A 27,118-nucleotide genomic window follows, 5' to 3' on the forward strand; every position below is an offset into this window, starting at 1 on the left:
TTCAGTTACCAGGATTTAATTTGTTCTTGAAACCTCCCTGTCAAGTCTCTGTACCCTGGCTAGGACCTCCCTTTCAGGGAGGGCATACAGACGTTTTATCACGGAAGATCCGAAATCATGACAAAGAGGTCAATGGAGGCTGCCGCCCCCTCAGGATACATATGGGTGTACCGAAAGGTACAAAAACAGTATTTAACCTTTAGAACTGCATATTACTTCCATAACATTGGAACTGTACTTATACACTAAACTGTATGGTGATTCGCATAAACAGGGCCCGATTAAGGGTTCCAGCCGCCCTAGGCTATTACCGCCTCAGCACCCCCCCTTCCAATATAAGTGTATAGGAATACTCCTGAATATGTATATTCAGGAGAATTCGCCAGCATTCAAAATTAGACAGATTGTGCATTCTCTTTTACCTGTTCTTGCTCTTCTCTCTTCCCTGTTCTTGCAGCTTTGTTGTCTTCTAGCTGGCTTCTGGAAAGTCAGGGTCCTTTTTTGAAAATATGCAGCAATTGTATTATAATGCTAAATGTTAACAAAGCCTGTATGATTAGGCTCCAAAACACAACAGTCCATTATGGATATATATAAAACTACCCCATAGCACAGGCATATGTAGGCAATAAAATATATGAAAATTGTTGTCAAAGAGCTATAATCAAATATAAACCTCTATCAGCCCCACCTGACTAAAATTTTGCATTCTAATGACCCTAGAACCACAGAGACCATCCTCATAACCGTCACACAATACAAAGATTATGCCCCCTCAAAGCTGCTCTATTTTTTTAAATAGTCCGCTCAACCATTTCATCAGCCCCGTTCAGCCTCTTCAACTGACCCCATTAGCATTGTCAACTGCCCCCTTTAGCCTCTTCACCTGCCCCTTTAGAATTATCTGCCCCCATTAGCATTGTTACCTGCCCCCATTAGCCTCTTTAGCCATTAGCATTGCTATCTGCCCCTATTATCATTGTTACTTGCCCCATTAGCTTCTTCACCTGCCCCTTTAGAATTATCTGCCCCCATTAGCATTATTACCTGCTCCCCATTAGCCTCTTCTCCTGCCCCCTTTAGCCTCTTTAGCCATTAGCATTGCTATCTGCCCCTATTATCATTGTTACTTGCCCCATTTGCTTCTTCACCTGCCCCTTTAGAATTATCTGCCCCCATTAGCATTGTTAGCTGCCCCCATTAGCCTCTTTTCCTGCCCCCATTAGCATTGTTATCTGTCCCATTAGCATTGTTACCTGCCCCCATTAGCCTCTTCACCTGCCCCTTTAGCATTACCTGCCCCCATTAGCAATGTCACCTGCCACCATTAGCCTCTTTACTTGCCCCTTTAGCTTTGTTACCAGCCCCTCCGCCCCCAGACATTAGGACTTACCTGTTGTTCCTGGGCAGAAGTCTTCTCTCCAGCGCTATACATGACAGGCAGTCTGGCAGCGATCGCTGCCAGACTGCCTGTCATCTAGTAGTCGGGCCGCCCCCTTTAGACAAGGGGCGGTCCCGATGATTCAGGACCAACGCTGCCTAAATTAAAAAAAAAAAAATGAAAGGGAAAAATAATTAACCTCGGGACGCTGCACCCCCCAGACTCCAGCGCTCCAGGCTGCAGCCTGATCAGCCTATTGGTTGATCAGGCCCTGCGCATGAAGCCGATACAGGAGGACATAATAAGTTAAATAAACACTAAAAGTATTACATCCGGACCATCATCAATTTATTTTATTGGTATTTTCTACTCTTATGAGGATTTTCTATGCACACATACATTGTTTTTATTACTATATTTGATAAGTAAAGTTTATATCTGTTGCACTAACACTGATTGTATACTATAACTTATGTATATGATCTGATTTTGCTACCTTCCATCTAGCTAAAATCTTTATTCACATACTGTGTGCCTAGGGGGTTGAACAAATACCTATTACTATTAACCTTAATGAAAGGACATTGAGTTTTGCTTTTTCTATTCCACTTACCTCCCTAAAAATGGCAGCCCTATACGCACAACTTTCCCCACTAAAGGCAGCACAGACCGTCATTCCTCTTTACATTCATCATGGGACTTGACTAATAATTTAGATAATATTTTTCTTTTTAAATTGTGAAACTTGCAAGGTAGGAGAAGAAATAATGCTTTCCTAAAGCTATAAAAGATACCGAGTGACCTTTGCAACTCAATGGGCAGAACCACAAATCCTGATGTGGGCTGGAATCAAATAAGAAGCTAACAATAACCTGCATTGTAATGCAGACTCAATCATTTCTGGCATTTTCACAAATTGGTGGAAATCAGCACTGACATTTCCTTATACAGGTAGCTGGACTTAGGAATCTAAATAGGGAATTACATACTGAGCTGCTTGAAATCTTAAAGGAGACACTTCTATACTATTTAAAATGATAGTACTGCCTGTATATTTAGAAAGAGAAGCATAGTTTTATCCCACAACTTAGGTTATTCTGACTTGGATTAATTTCAGTAAAACATCAATCTTAAAATGCCACATGAAAATAATAGACTTTATGGTTTCAAGGGGGAGGGAAGGGGCATTTATGGCTATTATCTCTCTTATTATGTTACATAACATGCAAGTGACTTATTATTGCTATAATAGTATTTAATGCAGCCTAAAATTCAACCATACACAGCAGCAACAAAAGTTTAAAATGTACTATTTTACACTTATTTGTGCCTAATAAAGAACTGAATAATTTTTGAAGTTATATGAATTTCAGTCATTGTTACAAAATGGCATAAAAGAAATAATCATAATGTAGGAATCCATCAAAGTGGCTTAGATTTCAATACGATATCCTTCCCAAAGCAGAATTTTTTTAAACTTTTTTACAAGAAGGGTAGTGAAACCTCAGAAGTTCTGATCCAGGATCTCTCTTCATGATTATAGCCATTCCAGTTAACCATATAAAATAATCATCCTCAAGTCCATACTTTGGGCAGCCATGCTTCATCTTCTGAATGTAAAGGTGGCGCTGACCAATGATGCATATCAGAGTATATTTAGTTATGAGCAGAGGTTTTAAGCAGTGTCCCAAGTTTTTCCAGATGTAACGTAGAAATACAACATGGTGGAATCAACTTAAGAAAACCCTGAAGAAGTGGTTTTATTAGTAAATCCATGGGTATGATTATTTTGCACAAATGTTTCCCAGGGATTTAAATCTGTTTGGTCATTTTAATGCGCAAAATGCTTAGACCAGAGCTGATGTTCAAATCTGATTGATCCCGCTTAGTCTGTCCATTTTACAAGTATAGTAAACCTATGATGTCCTGACCCAGGCATTAAAGTCCACTTTTAATATTTAATTGCTTGTAGAACATCTTCCTAAACATAGATGTATATGTCAATTTATATAAAGTGGGTTTGCAAGAAAGGGAAAAAGGGGACAGAAGACCCTTGAGAGGGTCAGGCACTGAACCTGCCAGGTGTCAAACCCTTGATTGTCTAACATTGAGACAGTTATTGTTTTATCTGTAGTTCTTGAGAGACTTTCGAAGGGATATTTGATTAAACAATGAGCTTCACCTGTTCCTGAGTAGCCAGGAAGACTTGCATACAAATATAACATACACCACAATGAGAAAGTTACAAATCAGCATACTGAAAACTCTTTAAGCTCCTTTTCTCAACCATCCTAATCCAGAATTGTAATTTGTGGTCATAGTGAATGCCTCTAATTCTGTTGTGGGAGTTGTTCTTTCCAAGAAGACAATGCCTTAAAATGTAACATCTTTGTGTTACTATTCCCACCAGACTTCATCAGCAGAAACAAACTATTTCTATAAGAAAACAAAGAATTATTGCCCATAAAATGTCTTCTCTGAAATTGAGGTTTCTTCTTGAAAGACTGCTTCATCCAGTAATAGTTCTTATTGATCATCAGAATTTGGAGCTCAATTTGGGATTTGAGCCAAAGATCTATGTGCTTCAGTGGCTGCTCCTTAGCCTCTGGGCTTTTGGAGCAGGTGCGTGTAACTTTTTTCCAACTAGCTGTTCCTACTGCTGAACAAATAAATGACTTTTGGTACCAACAAGTGTCACAACAGATTGCACATGTACTAAAGGCAATTACATTAGCTACTTTGCTTTAAAATAAAATGACTGTATCAATTTAGATACACTTTGATCAACAAGTAACAAAATATATTGCAAACATTTTGACAATTATGTGGAGTTATAAATGCAATACTGACCTTTTACATTTAATTAAATCTCTCTGAAGCTATATGATTACTTAGTACATTTAAAATTGATTATCGCACAGTAACTTGGGTACATGCCACCACAGTTTTTAATGATTATCACAGGAGTGAAACATGACAGCACTCACTAAAGAGTTAATGCCTATATGCATTATAAAATGATACAGTTTTAAACCCAGAGACTTGTGTTAAAAGGTTTGCTAGTATTTTACATACTATTTTATATACACAGACATAGATATCACTGGTGATCATTGTTACCTGAGCCATATCATACCTTCATATACCATCGCCCTCCACTTTCTCATGAGAGTGAAATAGGACCACATGTTTATCAATTTATGTTTTCCTTTTACTTCCACATGCAACATGCCTTTATATTGGAGAACTTTTCTTTATAAAATTCTCCATATACAGTATGTTCCATAAAGTTACAATATAGCATAATTTATTCCAAAAGAGTAAAGCACAAAACACTACAGTGTACAGATAAAAAAAATATACTGTAATAATATGAAACATTTGAATGCTTCAGAGGTATTAAGGATTAAATGTATATTGTTCTAACTGACAATCTACTTTTGCTCTTCAAAGGCCCATTCACAAAGACACGCTAGGTAAATGGGTAAAACACATGAAAATGAATTCATGTTTTTAACACATTTTCCATGCACTTTTCATGCATTACACTTTTGACACTACAATATATTTTACTGGAAGTGCCCGTTAACCAATATGGAATAGGACGGGCTACGTCCTATAATTTTATAAGCATTTATTAATGCTTGAAAAGCATAAAACCATTGAGAACTGTGATCTATTTTGCTGTATATTTTTTTTGCCAGAACCACATTTTCATTGTCACTAATGTAAAATAGTAAAGTAAATATTAAATAATCCCTTAATTTGTTTATACGCACCTGACATTTTAATGTCGATGTATGATATTTGGTATTAATATGAATGCAATTATCATCTTACATTTTTGGCCCGATATTCCCCATTGTGCATTGCTTTCTTCAGGGGGCTCTGAAGACAAATCGTAGTGTAATGTCTCAAAAGTGGTAAGGGTTAGCTGTAGCATTCAAATCCAACTGTATTATGACTAGATTTCCTGCTTCTACACAGTAAATACCTTTAGAAACACATTTATACATTCACCTAGAGATACTTGCCTACTTTTTAGACCTCCCCTCCAAGCGATTCCATGACGGAGGTCCAAGGGCAAGTGGGGTTTTCGACATTTACATTGAAGCTGCAGTTTTATCGGCCATGATCCTGTTACCTAGGATACATCAAGCTTCTTACTAACACTTATGGCTTCTCAATCTGTTGAAACGCATGCCAGTTTGTGATGGTAGCAGGCTATCCTCAGAACAATGATTTTCAATATTCTTTGGAGTAGGAAAGTCAAGCACCTAGAATGTTTTTCAAATAATAAGTGGATATCTCCAAAACAATTGGATCAATTAGCTAGTACAACCTTTCACTTGACTTGTATATAATATAATATTTATAGTATTCTATTTAATTAATGTTTATTATATTGATAGTACCGTCACCTAATGGCCATTTAATATAAAAAATACTTTGATTTTTTTTTAACTAAAACAATACAAGCAATACCCTTCAGGTTATTTAAAATTTAAAAAAAACACATTTCTGTCCAACAACAGAGCTACTTGAAAAGCTATTACAAGATTTTCAAATAGAATTCGGGAGGTGCTATGCATTTCATTTGACACTAAAAGGAATACTGATTGATCTGCAAATTAAAAATACATACACTTCTGAAAGGCCTTGCTTGTTCTCTTTGGCATAAAAAGCATCTTTATTGTTCTGCTAACACTTTGACTTTTCTCAAGAACAGCTAATTGCAACATCTCCGTGTAACTCCTATCCAGCACACTGCTGTTGAAAATTGTGGTAAATGCATAAACTGTGCCTTATTGATTTTTGTTGACATTTTACATGCCTCTTATGTATTCTTAACCTATGTTTAGTAATTGCCGGTACGGAACATACTCATGGATAATAAGATCAAATTAGGTAACTAAAAGGATTCCTTGGCAACAAAGTGGGATGTTATTCAAGAATGCAGTATGTGTATGTACCGCTATAAGATAATAATCTACACATTTAAATCAGTAGATAGAAAATGGAATTTCTAAGTGCCATATTGTGTGTTCAATTAAACCACCTGCTTCTTCTTTTAAACTGATAGAAATACATACTTTATTTAGTTTATAACACTTATCTAGTTAATCTCTGAAATGTTGTTTCAACCACAGAAAGTTTTAATGTTTTTTTCTTCCCATCTGGGGGTTAAATTCTAAATCTGTTATCATAAACATGTCAAAGCTGGTAATAGAAAGTCTTGGCACAGTTGTGGGTACTAGATGGAATCTGTGAGATACCACGTTAAGAACTAGGATGTCAATAGATACAGTGATAAAAAATGGGACAGCATCTCTGGGAAGCTTTATCGCAAGTGTTGTCATAAGTGAATACCGATGTATATACTATGCCTTCTGGCACTTTTAAAATTAATATGTTATTGCTGAGTATCTCCAGATAATTCCAGCTCTCAAAAACTGCATGTAAGGATTTATCCATTTTTTTTTTACAAAGAAAGAAATAACAGCATAATAATAACTTAATAAAGAACAATGGTTGCCATAGTTATTATATATAAAAAAAAAAAAAGGTTACATAACAGATGTCAGTTTGGCACTAGTACTATTTTCTACAATATGCTTGCCATTCTTTGTGGTATGTCAAACTAGATTAGTGGGGCAAATCCATGTGTACTTATGATCTAGAAAAGGATATGAAGGAAAGTATAACACCTTTTATATGGAGTTGGAATTTGTATTTTGTAAATGTCAGACTTTGTTCACTTGTTGTTACAATCTATAGTCAACATCAAACTGTAGCTATTTCCATTAATCTACACAATATTTTGATACCATATTGATATGTGCTGAATGTTTACAGGAGTGCCTCCACATTTCAGGAGTGACCTGCTTAGCTTCAGTTTACTTCTGATTGAAATAACCTCTAAACCGAAAACTAAACATCTAGTTGTCTTATGCTGATCACACAAGCTGCAGCCCCCGTGGCAGTGCTGGGCAGTTGGCCCATTATCATTGTATGGTACCAAAATGATCATGATCCCCAGTAATGATCCGAACATAATTGTTTGGATTGTTACCATCCACATTTAAATCTGATTAGAGGATGACTGTTATCTGCCTTAATGTATTCATCATTCAACCACACTAATTCTATGGGATCCTGAATTGAAAACCTTGAGTGGCTAACAGATCTTATTCCAGTTGGTTAACAAATTGTGTGGACTAATAAGGCAGGGACCCTGTCGCACGGTACCTAGGACAAGTGGTGCTAATAGAAAAGCTACTGATAACATTCACAAGAACATATTGAAAAGTTTCAGAATATTCACAATATTCTCAGCGGTGAAGGTATTTGTAGTAAGGTTATGGTCATAAGGGCATATATTTCTTATGCACAGCAGACTTCCTGGGCCTGAGTCATTAAGGAGAGCAAGGCAAAAAAAGGAGTAAATTATCTCCTGGACAAACCATGTTACAATTCAAGGGGTGTAAATTAGTTTATTATTTTGCACATAAGAAAAATACTGGCTGCTTTTTCAGGTAGCCCACAAATACACAATAGCTTTATTTTTACAACAAAATGTAAAGTTGATCTAGGATGTGCCCTATCCCAACTATAAATCTGTCCCCACATTTTAAATTTACCTCCCCTTCCAATGCAACATGGTTTTGCCAAGGTGCAAAGTTGCTCCTTTTTTATAGCTTTGCTCTCCTTAATGACTCAGGTCCCCTGACTGTAATCACTATGAAGAACACTGCATGTATGTCACTACTTGCATAGTAAATGTACTGTAAATACAAGAAACACCACATCATGTTCTGTCAATGTTTGATGATTGTGAATATTATTAGCAGCTCTTTTATTTTAAGGTAACTTGTGTTTTAGGTTCACTGATCATTTAAAGGAGAAGTATCACCTAAATGTAAAATTCAGGAAGCAGTGAAAATATAGTATAGATCAGTAAAATTCTATATATAAATCTTCCTAAACATTTCATGCAGAGAAAGTAAGGGGAAGTTGTGCTAGACAAACGGACACGGTAATTGGAGAAACCCAGAGTCAAATGTGGTGGTGTATAACAGGACAATGTAAAGGAGCCAGTCAACATCATTTATATAAAAATTCTCTGACTATGAAATATTTAAATAATAAATAATAAACATATTTACATTGATAAGACTGTGTGTTAATAACATTAATGTGTATCTGAAGGGACTGGTGCTTAAGATAACTGTACCATATTCATGCAGAAATCAAAAACATTTAGGGCTAGATTTACTAAGTTGCGGGTTTGAAAAAGTGGAGATGTTGCCTATAGCAACCAATCAGATTCTAGCTGTCATTTTGTAGAATGTACTAAATAAATGAAAGCTAGAATCTGATTGGTTGCTATAGGCAACATCCCTACTTTTTCAAACCCGCAGCTTAGTAAATCTAGCCCTTAGCCTCTTATCATTGTCACAAGTCACTTGTATGACTTCCATCCTAAAAAGAACTATCAGTATTTTCAAGCTTTTTTCTTTCATTGCCAGCCAAACTTAACAGAATGTTGGGGTCATAATGTTCCCAATCCCGATGGTGGAGCCCCATCACTCTGCCAGTCAGCAGAGAAGTGAATAATACAAAATGTAAAAAAAAGGCTATACTTGAAATAATTGGCAGTTTGTTATAAATGACCACATTGTGGTGGCACATGTGCTGTGAGATTAATATGTTACCTTTTGAGTATGATCATAAATGTGAGCCCTTTTTAATTTTAGTGCCCAGCAGCAATATGGAATCTAGCAGAGGTACTGTGTAACTTTATTTCCCATTTTCTATGTTTTTATTTCTTTTCTGAAGACTAGATTGTATGCACGTTTCTTGCTCACTTTAATTCTGCACACCAAAGCCAATTAAATAACATGTGCAATCTTGCAGATAGCAAACCAAATGCTAAATGTGCAATAATAATGTAGTCACCACCAAACAATATAACAACAACATTTTACACATGAACTCCATTGGAATTACTTGATGAAAAATATAAATGTGCTAAATTGCAGTAAGAACATGTTGAAGTAGAACTTCCCATCTAGGACCTACAGCATAAGCAGTAGATACTCAATAGGGCTCAACATTCTTTTAGCTGGGATATCAAACTGTGTGTCATCTGCTAGGACCCCAAGTGTTGGAGTGTCATTGTTTTGTGTCCCCTAAAAAGGCAGTTACCAATAGGGTCTATCGCATATCTGAAAATCAAGGGATTCCAAAAAAGGATCGAGGTCCCAACCCACAGGGTGCACACATCTGCTTTATCTTACCCACATATTAGTTAAGCATATTGGTGAACTCATTGGAAGAGTAAGGGAAGCTTGATGAGAAAGGACAGTTATCAGAGAAATCCATAGTCATGATTGATGACTGTTCATGTAACTCCTCTTTACTCTTCAGTTCTACTTTGCTATTTTCAAATGTCCCCAAAGTTTAATGATTTTTTTTTACTAAAAATAACTTCTTATATAAGAAAGGGCACTACACTTCTGCAAAATCACAAGTTCAATATTTAATTAGTCTATATTGATTGTGTTGGTTAGATGTACAGAGAGGTTCATGCTACAGTTCAGGAGGTCAATATAATTAAGGTGTTCATCATCATTATGAATGGTAATGGCCAACATTTACACATGTTGTGGCCATGGGGAGTTTATGAATCCCGACAGAAAATCCACATCCAGTGAGCTTTATAACAGTAATCTATTGATCACAATGAAGAACTCCTTTTTTCTAAACATGAGGTAAACGCTGAATGTAGTTCTATGTTTAGTCTATCCACATTTGAAAAGTGCAGACAACATATTCCTGATGGTGATCAAAAGAGGTCTGCTCATACTGCAGTCAGCGCTCTATGAACACAGCTCAGGGTAATGCACCACGGATGTATGCCCATTAGTACATACCCGTCCTCATATGCTAAAATCAAGTTATTTGCAGGTCATAAAAAGTACTATAAAATGTTTCAATTATATCTAATTTTACACAACCAGATAACTTTACTTTTTTTCCTTAATAAAGATTAGTAGTCCTCAAATAAAGGTGTAACCCCATATATATTTTTTAATAAATGGTACAGTTCTTCATTTGTGATGAGCAAGTTTAAATAATACATGCAAATACCATTATGCATTATGCAGTAGATGCCAATAATAAAATTGTATTAAGGATAGGATTTCCATCTATTAAACTTAGTTTATAAACATGATCTTAAGTTTGAGTTTGAGATTGAGTGACATATACTACAAAACAGGTTTAAAAATATACCACTTCTAATTTTGTTAAACCATAAGGAGTAAGAAATAATTGCAGAAATCTAATACAAACAAGTTTTTACAGGCAAAAAACAACACTGTCCTGGGAAAATACATAATTGTAAGCAACAGCATGCAGAAAGAAATGTCCCATACACAAGATAATCAGATGACGCAGCTCCTTTTCAGTACATTCAAAATTATTTTCATAGAGAATAATAATTTATAAGATGGTTCACGCCTGGCCAAATTGTGGCTCTCCAGGTGTTGTGAAACTACAAGCTCCAGCATGCTTTGCCAATAGATAACAAGCTGATAGCTGGCAGGCAATGCTGGGACTTGTAGTTTCACAACACCTGGAGGTGGCCATGCCTGAGATAGTTCATATCTAAATCAAGTAGACTGTATTGTACCTCTAATCTAATGTACACAAAAGTGCATACCACCGGATGATTTATTCACATGTCAATGCACAGGTCAGACAATCAAAAGTTATCTGATATCTTACAAGTGGGTATTTATGTGAATTGATCATCCAACGGTAGGTGCTTCTGTAATTACGGTTGCAATCTATGTCTCTACTAATTATGGATATAAACTATTCTACAATTATTCTGTGTGAAGAAAATATTTTGTATATGAAATATAGCTGGACCTTTCAGTGTCTCTGATCATGTGTTGCATGGGACATTCTTTTATGCATGATAATGCTACAGCTTGGTCCTGAAAGGTAATAAAACTAATCTAAATATGTGATTGGATTAATGCGGTGTGTGCACTTGTTACATAGTCTTTCCCTAACACTTCAGTTAGGACTATCGGCTTTATGAGCCCAACAGTGGAAGTTCTACTTTAAGATGTCTAATGATCTGCATGGACTCTTTTATAGTCATGGTATTGTTGGTGCAGTGTGAGCTCTTCTTTCTATTGCAATTTTTCTTTTCTATTTTGACTACAGTTATGATTTACTTATAATCTCATCAGCTGTGCACAGGGGAAGTAAAGTAGCAAAATAAGCCATGTATTTTATGTTTTATTTTTAGCCATTTGATTGATTTGGCCATTCCTACAAATCCTTTAGTTGCTGGAACCTCTAGAAAAGAAATAAAAAGAATAATAGTTATGTTGTCTTTACTGACCACTGGGGCAGCTGATAAACGTGTAATGCCAAGAACAGGATTTTGTGCATTAGCTCTGAAATGACAATATGCTGGAGCACTCAGTGTTTAGATTTGCTTCATTTAGAAATCTTTTAAGTAGTAATAATAATGTTTTGAGGAAATTGAGTGGAACACTAAATTATTCTCTGAAACCCAAGTTCAAACTGTGCAAGGCTAAAGAAGCTGAAAATCAATGCACTTTTAAAGTCATTAGAGAGCAAGAGTCAAACATGTCTTGTGTGGCTCTGACGAGGCTTTTAGTGAGCCATAGTATTATTACAAAATCAGCCAGAATCTGCATTAATTTCACAGTCTTTTTCTTCGAGATACCCAAGGGTGCTTGATGAATAAAATGGGAAAAAGCAGTGTTTTTATTAGTTAAGAGGGCAATGAGCCTTGAAAGTGCTGCATTTGACCCACACAGTAGCCGGCACTGACATGGGTAGTATTAAGGGATTATGTATTCTAGGCGCAGAAACACTTTATTTGAAGGTGTACATACAAATAAGAACTGAAGTCAATAAAGGCTAATTTAAACCGTAGAAACAAATATTTAGACAAGTGAATACATTAACTGTATTACTTGTTTTTCATCTTTCATTATCTGTAAATCTTAATGTATGTGTCTATTTTATAGCTTGCTGGAAAGCACAAGAGATTTCTCTTATGTAAGATAAGCGCTCAGTTACTGTATAACATATAACAGCACCATAAAGCAGTGATGCTGGGTATCTGTCTTTGCTTCACATTTTGAATATTGAACTTTTTTAAATATTGCACTAAACTAAGTAAAACGACTTCCTTTGGCATTGATGAACTTGCAGTTTTTGTTCTTGGGATTACTTAGTTTTTTCAATTCAAATATTTGATTTTATAAAATCATAAGTTTCCTATTCCTACTGCACTGTTTAAATATTTACTGCAAGAATAGTAATAGACTAATTCAGGCCTGGAAAACCTGTGGCCCTCCAGGTGTGAAACTACAAGCCCCAGCATGCTCAGACAGCAGATAGCCAGCTGATAGTTGCTGGGACTTGTAGTTTCACAACACCTGGAGAGCCACAAGTTGACCAGGCCTGGACTAAATGTTACACATTCCAGCAACTGAATGATTTTCTTTTTTTCTTCTTAAATACTAACAAGAGTCTATATTGCTATGTCTGAGCACTAATATTATACGCTGCAAATGTTTACTGAAAGCATGTAATAAAAAGGTCTATGTTAGGGATGGGCAACCTCTGATACTCCAGGTGCTGCTGAGTTTTACAGCTCCCGTGAAACACAGCAACTGACCAAAGTTCTTAAGGTTGTCCCATAACTGGCATTTTCTAACTTAACATTGTTTGTAAGCTTCTCTAATATGTATCTTGTTTAGATAGTTGACTATATAAATGCAACTACAATTGTTCAGTTGGCATAAATGTATATTAAAAATATATAATAAGAAAAGCATGTCTATAATGAGTTATGGGAAGTAGCACATAATCTTAAAAGGACACTAACATCGAGTAATATATATCTGCTAATATATATAACCAGTCAGTGCTTCACAAAAACCTTTGTGAAATACAAATTTTATTTGAAATGTGTTCTTCCTGTGCATGTGCGCATAAAGGATCAAAGTCATAATACAGTGTTGTTTACCATTGTGATAAGCAATTTAAATCTCTTCATGCAACAAATGAGTAATATTTATAAATGCTACTTATTAAGGATATAGTTTTTAAACTGCAAGTGTCCTTTTAAGTGAACTTCCTAAGAAATTCAATTAGGTTTATCTTGTGTATCTGTAATATGTAAAATATTTGTCAGGTTTTGCCAAATCAGAATGTTATAATACAGTTGTTCCACTAAACATCAATGTCTTACAAAATGCTGTTTATTAAATATCCTAGAGGTCATATATGAAGGGAACCAACCAAACAATTAAAACAACTTGCTTACACCTTGGTGTTCCTTTAAAATATTATTTTTATCATGCTGTATGTACTGTATCAAGTTGCTTTACAAAAGATAACAATGGACACATGTCAAGTTTGGTATATTATATATGGACAGTCTGGTGAACCATTGCATAAAAAATATGTTTTGTCAGACAATTTAATTCTACATTCACTGACAATATGTATTATACATAAATGTATCTTAAACTAGAATCTTGATCTACTGTCTGGAGCAATATTTTGTACAATAGAACCTTGTTTTTTAAATTAACAGCATAGCAGGTTAAATGAAAATGACAGTAAACACTGAACATGGACTGTTAAATGGACTGTAGTTTATTATGATAACTTTACTTCTGATGTTTGTTTTGTTTTAGTGTCTCTTGTTGTCCGGTATCCATTAGGTTTCAGCTCCTAACAGTCCCTATGTTGCGTAATATGTAGACTACCATTCTGAAATGGGAACAGTTGATGACCTGCTTCCTAGTGCTTATATAACGAATGTGTCACTCATGCGCTGGACCTCTGATTGTGCCAAGAGAGAAGGGAGGAATCAGAAGCTCAGTGCATGAGAATGTCACTCACCTGTAACGCATTCACTTTGACAACCTACTGAAATCAGAGGAGTGCTTCTCTACAGACGGTTAGAGAATGAGATATTGCAGATATCAGGAAAACAGCAGCACAAAAGAAAAATAAAACACATTAGTGGTACACTTAACATACTAAGCTACATTTAACATAGTTTCATGTTCTCTGGATTTCCCCTTTAATGCAAACTATGGTGCAAAAGGGGATGCCAATCAAAATGACAAAGTACTGTAAATAGACCCTACTGTACTTTGAAACTCTTTCCAAAAACTGGTGTCTGTTCAATGTTTAATGTCATTCATATGCATTATATGTGTAGTATATTAACATAAATGTAATCTTTACTATGAAAGATTAGGTATTCTCTGAATCTAAAATAAGTTTGTAACGTTAACTGTTGTAACACAGTAATGTAAACCTAGTGATGTACATGATTAATACAGCTATTATTGTTATTATCATTTGTATTATACATTTATTATTTAGCTGCTAGCGTCAAAATGGTCCCTTTATAAATGGTCTTATGTTACCCTATAACAGTCATGTGAAAATGAAATAAACCGTACCTGTAACTGAATATTTGTAGACCTATCTCTCTCTAATTATTTGTAACCACCTGTGGCTGAAAAGAACACTTCCCCATTTTGTTTTTTTGTTTTTTTTTTCCTTTCTTCTATGGTCGGATTAGCAAGTCAACACTGTAAGTACCAAACCACTAAAAAATTTCAGGAGTTGTTACTTTTATGTACTACTGAGAACAGTGTCGTCTTGTGGCCGTTCTCGTAGATTGTGTTGGTTTAACAAGCGTCCAACCCTTTTGTCTTGTTGTTTTTTTTGTCTTTCCTGCTCCCTGTCCCCTTGTCCCCACAGGCTGTGCGTTTGTTACATTTTCTACAAGGGCAATGGCACAGAATGCAATCAAAGCCATGCACCAGTCTCAGACCATGGAGGTACTGTATCATCTGCCCTTTCTTTGTTTTCTTTGTGCAAATGATTGGGTAAAAAGAAAGTCATTCTCTTCTGTACAGACTGTTAACATGACAATCACAGATGCAAAGACCCCAGACTTCTCTCTGACACTCATTACACCATTCATTGTTGCTGTTCCATTGCAAGTGATAGGGTTGCCAGGTCTCACAGCACTGCATGTTGTAGATTAATTCAGGTACAATGCATCCTGACAGCATATGCACATTCATTTCAAATAGAAAGCAGCTAGGTATAAAAGATTTGCTAATGTCTCATGAAACTGAATTATGATAGCTTTCTACAGTGATTTAGAAAGTTCCACAAGGCAGTTATTATGTAATTTAGTGGAAAAGGTTCATCTAGAGAGCTAAGGGTTCCAGTGCATTGACCAGTGGAGGTGAACCTGCACATTCAGGATTGGTTCAGAAGATAAGTGTAGTCATAAAAGCAGCAGTTATTGAATATTCTTTAGAACCATAAGCATGGCGACAGGCTGAAAATATTTGATGTGTTTGAAGCTTGACTCGCTCTTACTTATATATGAGTCTTCTATGCTGATCCTTGATGTACAGATTCTGCCATCATTGGTTTAACTACTATGATCTGAACTATCCATTTATTACCCAAGAACTGTCATTATACAGGAAAAAATAGTTTTCCTCAGGTGGGAGAGCAACTATTTCTCCCTTCTGCACCTGGAGAAGGACTGCTGTATGGTTCACAGACCAGTATATACAACATTTTACCCTAATAGTATATAGAGTTTGTCAATAGCAGTGACACCAGTCTTGCCATTTCTAGAAAGGAGCACAATTCTCTGCACCACTGAAAGTGCGCCAGCTGACTTAATTCTATCTGCAGTCCACCTAATGTGTGACATACTGATCACTGGCTATATATTACCTTTAATCTCCATAGCCGCGACAGCGGGGTGAGCTCTTTTCTTTCTCATAAATGAGCCTTCAAAAGACAATATGGCTGATTAATATCACCACTCTCTGTCAAATAACCTTGCAATTACCAGACTTTAGGTCACCATGGTTCAACAGATCTAAATCAACAACCAGCAGGCAGTTTCTCAAGAGAGTTTCCTATTTTAAATCACCAGTGACACCTAGTCTTTGACTTGTAGTCACACAGCAGGCCAGCCTTTATATCCTTGGATGCAAAATTTTATCTCCACAGCCTGAATTGCTGTTGTTTTAACACTATCATTCCAAATATATTTGAATGTCGTCTTATAATCCGACATTCTCATCTGAATCAAAAGGACCCAGTGTGTGTAGCAATAAAATCATTGATCCTCCAAAATAAAACTAAAACAAGATATAGAAAGCAAAATGCAATAAAAAAATAAACATGAAATATAACTCTTCAGGGAATTTTGATACCTGAAAATGTAAAATAATAATGGAAGGCTCTAGGACAAATCCCATTCATTGTTTGTCAGTTATCTAAATGTTCTCTGTTTCTGTAGCATGGCACATAGGCTTAGAGGAATTTGAAATACGGTGTTTATTTAAAACACGATGAAAAAAAAATCTCTACAAATGAAATGCCGCATTGCTACAATACCACCTGTGTTTGTTGCACAATTATCCCAAACATTAAAAGAAAGGTTCGTTTTGATACAGAGCACTGACTTCTAAAATTACAGCTTGGCCCGCTGCGGTCGTGCAATTATATCTTTGAAATCCTACATAGAAAATTGGTTCCCACTTTATCAAAGTGATATTTAACCTGTCTAAGTGAAGACATCTTGTTTTTAACTGCTGCAACTGAGAAAGAACTGGCAAAAATAGACTTAAGAGGAAAGCAATACAGAAACTTAATATATAAATCCCAAAGCACTTGTGTGTACTCTACTAATATTTATGTACAATTTTAGTGCAACATGCTACTCTACTGAGGTGAATATTGTGTATGTACAATATATTCATCATGCGTATTATTAACAAGCAGCTCGCATAAATGTATAATATAAAATATTAGTATTACAAAATAATGGCGCTTTTAAAACCTACACATTAAATATACATCATTTCATATCACTCATATGTAACATTGCATCATTTGGACTAGTTTAGATTGATACATGCTTGGCTAGTCCATTGCTTGAATTAATCTTAGTGTAGGGAAAGGTAATCTGTAGATTTTCAACTGATTTTAAACTATAATTGCAGTATGATAGTCCAGGACTGTCTGGCAAAGCATGCTGGAGATTGTAGTTCAACAATACAGATAGAGTAGCCTTAGAAAATTTATAAATTGCATTACAATATATTATCATTATTATTACTCATTTTTTTAAAATTGGTTCTTTAAATCCTAAAAATGCTAAACTGAATATTCAAATACCTGACAAACAGTTCCAATCAAAATAGGTAACAACCACGTTAAATAAGTAATAGCCCCAAATCTCTTTTAAAGGGAAACCATGCAAATGGAATAATGTCACTACTACCTATCAAAGTTCTCTTTAAACATTAGGTTAACTACCATAGTGGATTACTCCAAATCAATATGCACTGTAGTCGCTGTCCCAAAACCTTTATTGAACCCCGATTATAATGCACTAACATATAGCACCCTCTAGTGGACATAAACCAAAATACCCCAAATGCTGACACGTTTTCTAGTTATTGAACCAGGCCCCAACACTAAAAACTCTCACATAGCATATATACCTATTTTCAAAAATAGCAAAATATAAATTATGAACAAATTATTTAGTCTGTTATTCTGTCATGGACTTTCAGAATTTTGCACAAAAAACAGTAATAATGAAGCTTTTGTTACTGGTTGATTTCAGCATGCATGTACTGTATACTGTGTTTTGTATATTGTAATTCTGTGTATAATACTTTTCTTGGTTATGAACTTGTGATGTTATGTGCAGTGTTTTCAAATCAAAACCTGTCAATATACTTGCATTTTTTTTGTCTTGCTTCTTCTTTCTTTTGTATGTTTGTTTGTTTGCAATGCTAGTCTCTCCCAGAGCATGTTGGGTACTAAATCATCATTATGGCATCATGTTGTGACCCATTAATCTATGGCTTTGTTAAATGAGAGGTGAAAAGCACAGTGCATGAAAAATGTCATAATTTAATTGTTTTCCGTTTTCCAGATGTAATGAGATTGGCATCATAAATTTATCTTCTTTTTTTTGTGAGCAGCACATTTGAACTTTGGTTGAAAATCTTCAACTTGTAATCAAAATGTTTTTCTTCCAGGACAGTGCCATGTTGCCATTAAAATGCATTCAGATTTTAGCATAAAAAATGGGCCACATTTTTATATTTAAATAAGAACCATGGCTGCATTAACTACCATTAGTATGGCTATTGATGCTCAGGGTGGGTGCAACAGATTAACATCTTCAAAAAATGTATTCCAAGTACGTATTAACATATGACAATCATTTTCACATGAAACTACATTGTGGGCTAGATTTACTAAACTGCGGGTTTGAAGAAGTGGAGATGTTGCCTATAGCAACCAATCAGATTCTAGCTTTCATTTTGTAGAATGCACTAAATAAATGATAGCTAGAATATGATTGGTTGCTATAGGCAACATCTCCACTTTTTCAAACCCGCCCTTTACAAAATATACCCCTATGACTTTTAAAACTTCAAATTAGAGTATATCTAGATATATGTTAGCATAGTCACTGTGTCCATTTTTTCCTTTTAAACAACTAGAATTATACTAAATCTATCAGTTTGACCAGACGTTGCCATGAGCCTATGGCATCACTGATCAGCAATGATAGAAATTATTAACTTTAGATGTGAATAATTCCTAATATTACAGTCTAGCAGTGCTATGTATGTGTAAGGTCTTCTACTGCACTAATAGGGCTCTTATGTTACCTTTCCAATGTGCCCACTCCCAATTGGACACAGATCATCATTCAATGGCTGAATATTTGGATCTTAGTGTGTTTGTGCAGTTTAAGACAGGAAAAGAAGGATAGGGTTAATTAAATAGGGTAAAATAAAGGGAAAAATAACTATGTACTTCCTCCAGGGAATACATAGTGAATTAGTAGTACTAACACCAGCTACCCATCTGCAGTCTAGTAAATAGCTGGTGACTTTTCACACTCCCGGTGGCTGTATAATAGTGCAGGGCTGCCATGGCTAAGCTGGCTTTCTGCTCTGTTTCAACTTGCATTTGACATCCTTCCCTTTCTGAACTTGGCTTGGACTGTACTATCCAAGCCAAGATTAGAAGTGGATAAATGTCAAATCCAAGTTCAGAAACTCTATTTCCCATGTCACAGAGGAGTTTAACAAGAAGAATTACGTTAACGTGTAGAAAGCTTTTATTAAGCAAGAAAACAGATTATTAAACAATGTAATGGTAATAAAACCAACAATGAATAACTATATTTTTACAGATTTAACAGATACATGTTTCACAAACAATGCATTGCAGGCATCTGTATTAAGGCAAAGGTAAATAATACTCAACATAGTCTCAGGAAGTTACATATCAGGCAAAATGTATTAAGTACTCAATAAATCACTACAATTACAAATTCCTTTGTAGCCAAACTACAAACTCCCGTTTTTTACATAAACTCTTTATTTATATGAAAACACTGTACATTAGACCTTCTTTTTGCTAATATATCACTCATAACAATGTCATAATTTTTTCATTTTATATTTAAGATACATTGATTTACTTGTACATACTAATGTGCATGCTTTATGTAATGCACCTAAACTGAGCAGTTGGCGTCCCGTTGCTGGTATTGGATTGGCTAAGTTATTTACAATACCCTTGTGCCCATGTACATTTCTAATATATTTATATGCATAGAAATCTCTTTAGAGTCCCTTTAACATCAGGAACACCATCATATATTCATAATCTCCACAATTTATTTAATTATTCGAGGCCACGGAACAATGTCCTTATTTGACAAATAGCACAAGTTTTGCCAATATACTGAATTCCATAATTAATTCACCAATCCTCCCTATTATGTCTGCATTGGCAAAAAGACACCATCTTGCCCAAAAGTACAGCTAGATAAAAACTAGTGCAAGGCCCACAACAGCCTATTCATGACATCACAATGACACTCACAGGCCTTGTAATTATTAGTAAATGATCCACTCTCAATTTATTGATTATTAGTTCTACCTAGAAGCTAGATACCACAAAGTTAGACTTTTGCAGTATTTTCATAAGTCATTCCTTACATTTAGGTGCCCCCTACACCAACTAGTTGCCTGAAACACCTGCTTCAGTTTTCCTTAGCAGACCCTTAGGTCCACTAGTATGTCTACTGATTTATTTTAGTATTTATTTAATGATTCTGTTGGCCATGCTGACATTTGAGTTCCAGTTAAAATATCGTTTGTATTTGCCTATTAAAGTGCCTTTGTTGACTAAGGAATCTGCTTTAAAACCAGTCATTCCATCAGGCACGTAGTAGGGAACTCAAATCAAATCAGAGATCTATAAAGGCATAATGACCCTATTAAAATATATACTTTCTATTTTGCACTAAATAAAAATATTGTAGGATTACGGTAACACAAATTTGTGTTGTGTAAATAATACTTCCTCCTTATTTTCAAGAACAAGTTATTAGGCTATGTAGAAATGCAGAATGATGTTTTAGTTTCTCCAGAAACTTCTGCCTGGTATCCATTGGAGATCAGGAAATACACAGACTGGCTAACAGGGAATTAATTAAATGTGTTTACTTGTGGCATTTTTGTAATGTGAGGCACTAATTAGTATTGATAATTGCTGTGACTAATACAGAACTTGTAACCCCTTGGAGTCCAGCCATTTCCCATTAAAAGTGCTTTGTGTCCAAAGCATGCCTGAAAAGTACTTAGCCTGTCATTTATCTCGGTGGCAGGTCTGCTTCTTCAGATAATGATGTGCATTTAACTCTGTGATTTTAACCCTGCTGGTACTTACTGTACAAAACACTTGCGGGAATAATATAGTTTTCCAAGTAGCCTCTCCTCCTTGACATTGGTCAACTATTCCTTTCTACATAAATGATAGGGCATACATTATAGCATCTCTGCCACAGCTGAATAACTAATACCTACAGTGAGGCCATTAGTTCTGATTTTTGTTTCTTTTAATACTAAATTTCATTTTGAACTAATGCAAAACATACACAATAGTGTAAATTGTTGCAAGTGAAGATGATCCCATTCAGCAAAGTCTGACATTTGTTTCAATTAGTAATCAATCCGCCGTATATCATATCAATGCACAGATGGATCACATCGTCTTGAAAAAATGGCACAATTCAACACCTCTCAAACTGCCAAAGTAGCACAGACCGGCACCAGAAAAGCTTTGCCCACTACATAATTCCATTATGACATGCAGAGTGGTTAGATGAGATTGGTGCGATTGAAAGGCGTTTGACTGTTTTGTTCATATAAAATAAATGTGATCCGTCTGTACTGTACCAATTTTACATTTATATATTATGGTATGTTAGGGTCTGAACTAGATTCACTGAAAAATTTGAATATTTACTGTATATGCAAAAGGTCAGGAATACAATACTTTATTAAATAATATATCATATATAAAGTCATTAAAATTACTGACATTTGTAAAATTCTGTACCTACAAAGGTGACATTCTAAAACATGGCTCAGAACATGTAAATAGAAAGTTCAGATTTGAAATTTGTATATTCACATTGCACCTTTATTATTCTGCCCAATGCTTGCTGATAACTTGATATTAACTGCTTTAGAAAGACTAGAATTTCAAGGGACTTCTGCTTACTTTTAATGGAAGAAGAATTAGTTGTTTTTTTACCCAAAAAATAATAATAGTAATACAACATAGCAGAAATAAGCTGTTGGAATGTTAATACAAAAATGTCTTTTGAACAGCTACAGCGTTGAACACAAATACCAAAAAAAACATTGCAACACCCATTTACACTGTAGTTGAAAGCATAATTCTTTCACACCAAACATTAAATTAATACTGTCTCCACTTTAATCATACTAACAGGTCTGTTAGTGAGACACAAAGCATGTGATGCGACTAAAGATGCAAGTTGCTTAATCATCCATTTGTATCTTAAACCATAGAAACTCAGTGGCCTCTGGGTGTGCGTTGCCGTGATTGCAGAATTAAAGAGTCTATATTTCTTTCATATATTTTATATCACCATGGTCTCTGCAGTTTGTGCTGTTATACATACTGCATTATAATATATATTAATGTTGAGTGCAGAAAGGCTGTATACCCTTGTCAACTATGGAATTATTCTTTGAAATATTTACTATGAGAATGTTATTTTGTGAGACAAAAAGATATGCAATCTACATGTCAGACAGTTGTGTATGCTAGTACAAGTAGACTGTATTTTAATAGTACATCTTCAATGAACTTTAACTGGAATACACCTATTTCATTCATTTGTTGCCTTTTTTTAAAGTTGCATTACAAAGCTACATTCAATTTGGCTAGAAAGTGACGTTTAATGGTCATTCAGATCACTATATTATCTCATTATGACTCTCCACCCAAGTCAGGCCCAGTAAACATACATTTCAATTTTTGTCTAACCCCACTATGCACTATGTTCATTTGAAATCATTTTAGCGTCCAAAGTATGTTCCGAACAGCCACATGCAAAATACTCAATACAGTCTCATAACACACTTTGTAAGATATAAAGCATCTGCTAGGTATGGTTCTTCTATTTTTCATTTCTGCTAAACATATTTCATTCAACAACAAAAAACACTTTCTCATATCATTACAATTTCGATAATGGCTCCTGCTTTTCAAATTCACAAACTTGTGAAATACGGAGTAGGCACAGAAGGATGAATAAGACGGGCATACAATGAAGAAATTGTTTTTATGCATTGCATTGAGAGGGAGCTTCCAGAAATGAAATGTCAGGTTGCAGTCAAGATATCAAGGCAAACTGCATTGTATTTCAATTTCATATATTTACGATTATTTCTTTTGCTTCTTGCCAGTAAAGCCCCATCTGCCTGTTATCAGGCCATACGATAAACCTCTTTTATAACCGATTGTGCTACATAATTGCTGAATTTGATATCAAGCAGCTTCACGGGAGAATAGAAAATACACAAAAGATCATTTACTTGTACAATTGGATTTATTATTTAGCTCCAATTATGTTGCAATTGTTGTGTGGCCAATCAGAAATATTTACTTAAAGTATATTTGCTAATTCAGCAACTGGTATTAACCTAATTTACCGTATTAATTAGCTGAGCTAGTCAGTGGAGCAAGAAAGTAAAGGCAGTTTCTAAATAACACCATTGGGTTGAATGAACGTTTCTGGACACTTATTCTTACACTTTTAAAATAAAGATCTTTAATAAGAAGAGGATTTTTTTTGCAAGGGTTAAGTTTACATGTCATAAATTACTTTACTGGTGTGTTCCATGCTTGGGTTCCAATTAGTTCCAGTCATCTTCTGACTTTTCCACATTTGTTCAGACCTGAGCTGGAAGAGTAAGTAATATTAGGTTCTATTTTCTATAAATGTAACGTATTTGACATAAAAAGAAACGCAGGCATACTTTTATGGCATGAAAAAACATCATGTTATAGGGGTGCCTCGATTTTCTGTGTCAAAGTTAATAGATCATTCATCTTGCCACCTACATTACGTATATCGGTAGTTTCAAATTGCACACTTCGAGGAAAACAAATTTTTCGATTCAATAAGAATAAATGCATAGTTATGTGTATATTGTTTAGCATCCATACTATTTCTACAAGATAACCCGCAATGCTACTGAGAAGTGATTGGTTAGATGTAGTCAAATGGAATACAGTAAGTAAACCTGAACAATATGCAAAAAGTGGCATTCATGAGCTATTGTATCTGTTGTTATATACTTTTTGTTATGGTCTGTCCCATTCTAGGGGTGTTCTTCACCAATAGTGGTGAAGTTTGCTGACACACAGAAGGACAAGGAACAGAGGCGTCTACAGCAGCAGTTAGCACAACAAATGCAACAGCTTAATACTGCCACATGGGGGAACCTCACTGGACTTGGAGGACTTACACCACAATATTTAGCAGTGAGTAGATGTTTTTAGGCTGTAAAATAAGATAACATGTCATTGTGAAAAGATGAAACACAAGTTATATTATGCGTGTGCTGTATAAACCTTGCTAATTCCAAGAATATTGTAAATACAGTTTATTGTGGATATTGAAAGCATAACGAGCCTATATTTCTCTGAATTTAACAGGTGTACAATCTTGAAAACCCAATGTTATTCTGGAGTCATACATAAAATTCTCTATTTTCCTGGTAGACTGATGGCTATCTTACAAGAACAAAAAACAAAAAAAAAAAAAAAATATATATATATATATATATATATATATATATATATCATATATATATATATATATATATATATATATATATATATATACTAATCATCCACAACTTTAAAACCACCTGCCTAACACTGTTTAGTCCCCCTAGTGCCGCCAACACAGCTGTGACCATCAAAGCTTGGACTCCACAAGACCTCTGAAGGTGTAATTTGGTATCTGTCACCAAGACGTTAGCAGCAGCTCCTTTAAGACCTGTAAATTGCGAGGTGGGGCCTCTTGGCTCAGACTTATTTTTTCAAAACTTCCCACAGATACTCGATCGGATTGAGATCTGGGGAATATGGAGACCAAGTGAACACTTTGACCACTTTGTCATGTTCCTCAAACCATTCCTGAACATTTATAGTATGGCAGGGCACATTATTCTGCTGAAAGATGTCATTGCCATCAGGTAATATGGTTGCCCTGAAGGGGTGTACATGATCTGCAACAATGTTTAGGTAGGTGGTACGTGTCAAACTAATATCCACGTGAATGCCAGGACCCAAGGTCTCCCAGCAAAACATTTCCCAGAGCATCACACTGCCTCCGCTGGCTTTCCTTCTTCCCATAGTGCATCCTGGTGCCATCTCTTTCCCAGGTAAACGACGTACATGCACCCGGCTGTCCACATGATGATAAAGAAACTGTGTTTCATCAGACCAGGCCACCTTCTTCCATTGCTCCATGGTCCAGTTCTGGTGCTCACTTGCTCATTGTAGGTGGTTTTGGTGGTGGACAGATGTCAACATGGGCACTCTGAATGGTCTGCAGCTATGCTGCCCGATATGCATATCATAACCACCATTAGTTTTTTATGCAATTTGTACTACAGTACCTCTTATGTGGGATTGAACCAGCCAGGCTAGTCTTCACTCCCCACGTGCATCAATGAGACTTGGGCACACATAGCCCTGTTACCAATTGTCCTTCCTTGGACCACTTGTGGTAGGTACTAACTATTGCATAACGGGAACACCCCACAAGACCTGCCTATTTGGAGATGCTCTGACCCAGTCATCTAGCCATCAAAATTTGCACGCTGTCAAAGTTGTTCAGATCCTTACGCTTGCCCATTTTTCCTGCTTTCAACATATCAACTACAAGAACCGACTGTTCACTTGCTGCCTATTATATCCCACCCTTTACAGGTGCCATTGTAAGGAGATAATAAAAGTTATTCACTTCACTTGTCATTGGTTTTAATATTGTGAGTGATCAGTGTGTGTGTTTGTGTATATGTATATATATATATATATATATATATATATATATATATTTTTGCAGTGAAAGCATCATGAATCTACGCATTCACTATTTCTGGTCTTTTCCAAATGCAGATGACAATAGGTAATAGCTATTGGCTTATTTTAAGTTCCCTTCTGTTTCAGAATGGGTGATGCAAAGCACAAAGAGCATGCAGGGTTAAGTTAGCAAGACTGTGAAAAAATAGGGACTCACCAGAGAGGCATAATTGAAGTTTCTACAATGGGTCATGGTGAATTGCAGTCCAAATTATACATTTTTTTATATGATGTATTAATGGATTAAAAGGTAATTTCTACCTGTTGATAATTATTCTGCAGCGCAAGTAATATTGAAGTGAGGATTAGAACAGCTGAATAACATGTATGCTTAACAACTAGTTTTCTGCAACACTGACATTTAATGAGTAATTAGTATTTAACTCAAGGGGCCTTCAGGTTTATTAGTGCAAATCATAGTTAATGCTTGTTCAGTATTCGCACAAGAGCTTTATAAATTTCCATAGTTAAAACTTTATAACATGTAATCATAAAAACATGTGTCTGTCTGTCCCAGTCCATAGCCATGGAAGCCCAGACACCAGTATATTACTGGAAAAAAGACATATTTCAAGAAGAAGAAAAAATTAGAATAATCTTTGAAGATGAGTTATGGTAACTACAATACTACAGAGGGCTTTAATTAGTCGCGCTGTGTCGGTTTAAATGTATTTAACACCTGGCTGTTAAAAAGACTAAATTGATTAATTGTTTTTAAAGCAGTGATTTTATTGAGTCCCCCTAGTGTGTGCTCCTTTCTTTGCAGAGATTAGACATTGATATAGATTTACAGCTTCGACCCAGGGGACATCCTGTCCATCCGTGAGCAAAAAGTCTTTAAGAAACAGAATATATGAAGAAGGGGGAAAAAAAACCTGTGTGCGACAATGCATATCAAGCAGCCAATTTGTCTCATTGTGGATGCCTCATTGCTTGATTTTTTTCTTCTTTTCTGTACAGCTCCTGCAGCAAGCCACCTCCTCCAGTAACCTGGGTGCATTTAGCGGTATTCAGCAAATGGCTGGTAAGTGAAGAAAAAAGCATTTAATTTTAGCCAATTATGCTCTATTTTCTCTGGCTCTTAAGTTCTTT

General features: G+C 35.5%; 1 protein-coding gene across 19 annotated transcripts in view; it reads left to right on the top strand.

Moving 5' to 3' along the window:
• CELF2 (CUGBP Elav-like family member 2) overlaps positions 1-27,118 on the top strand; it is a 382,596-nt gene that overhangs the window by 298,823 nt on the left and 56,655 nt on the right. For 10 of the 19 annotated variants that reach the window (XM_075208611.1, XM_075208613.1, XM_075208616.1 and 7 more), the window contains exons 6-10: positions 9,139-9,168; positions 15,048-15,059; positions 15,230-15,309; positions 24,257-24,415; positions 26,987-27,050. In XM_075208611.1, coding sequence (XP_075064712.1) covers positions 9,139-9,168; positions 15,048-15,059; positions 15,230-15,309; positions 24,257-24,415; positions 26,987-27,050 — 345 coding nt within the window. The remainder of the gene's footprint in view (positions 1-9,138; positions 9,169-15,047; positions 15,060-15,229; positions 15,310-24,256; positions 24,416-26,986; positions 27,051-27,118) is intronic. The other 9 variants (XM_075208621.1, XM_075208624.1, XM_075208623.1 and 6 more) reach the window with 3 other exon arrangements.

Source organism: Mixophyes fleayi, chromosome 4, assembly GCF_038048845.1.
Source record: "Mixophyes fleayi isolate aMixFle1 chromosome 4, aMixFle1.hap1, whole genome shotgun sequence".
In the NCBI taxonomy this organism is placed as follows: domain Eukaryota; kingdom Metazoa; phylum Chordata; class Amphibia; order Anura; family Limnodynastidae; genus Mixophyes; species Mixophyes fleayi.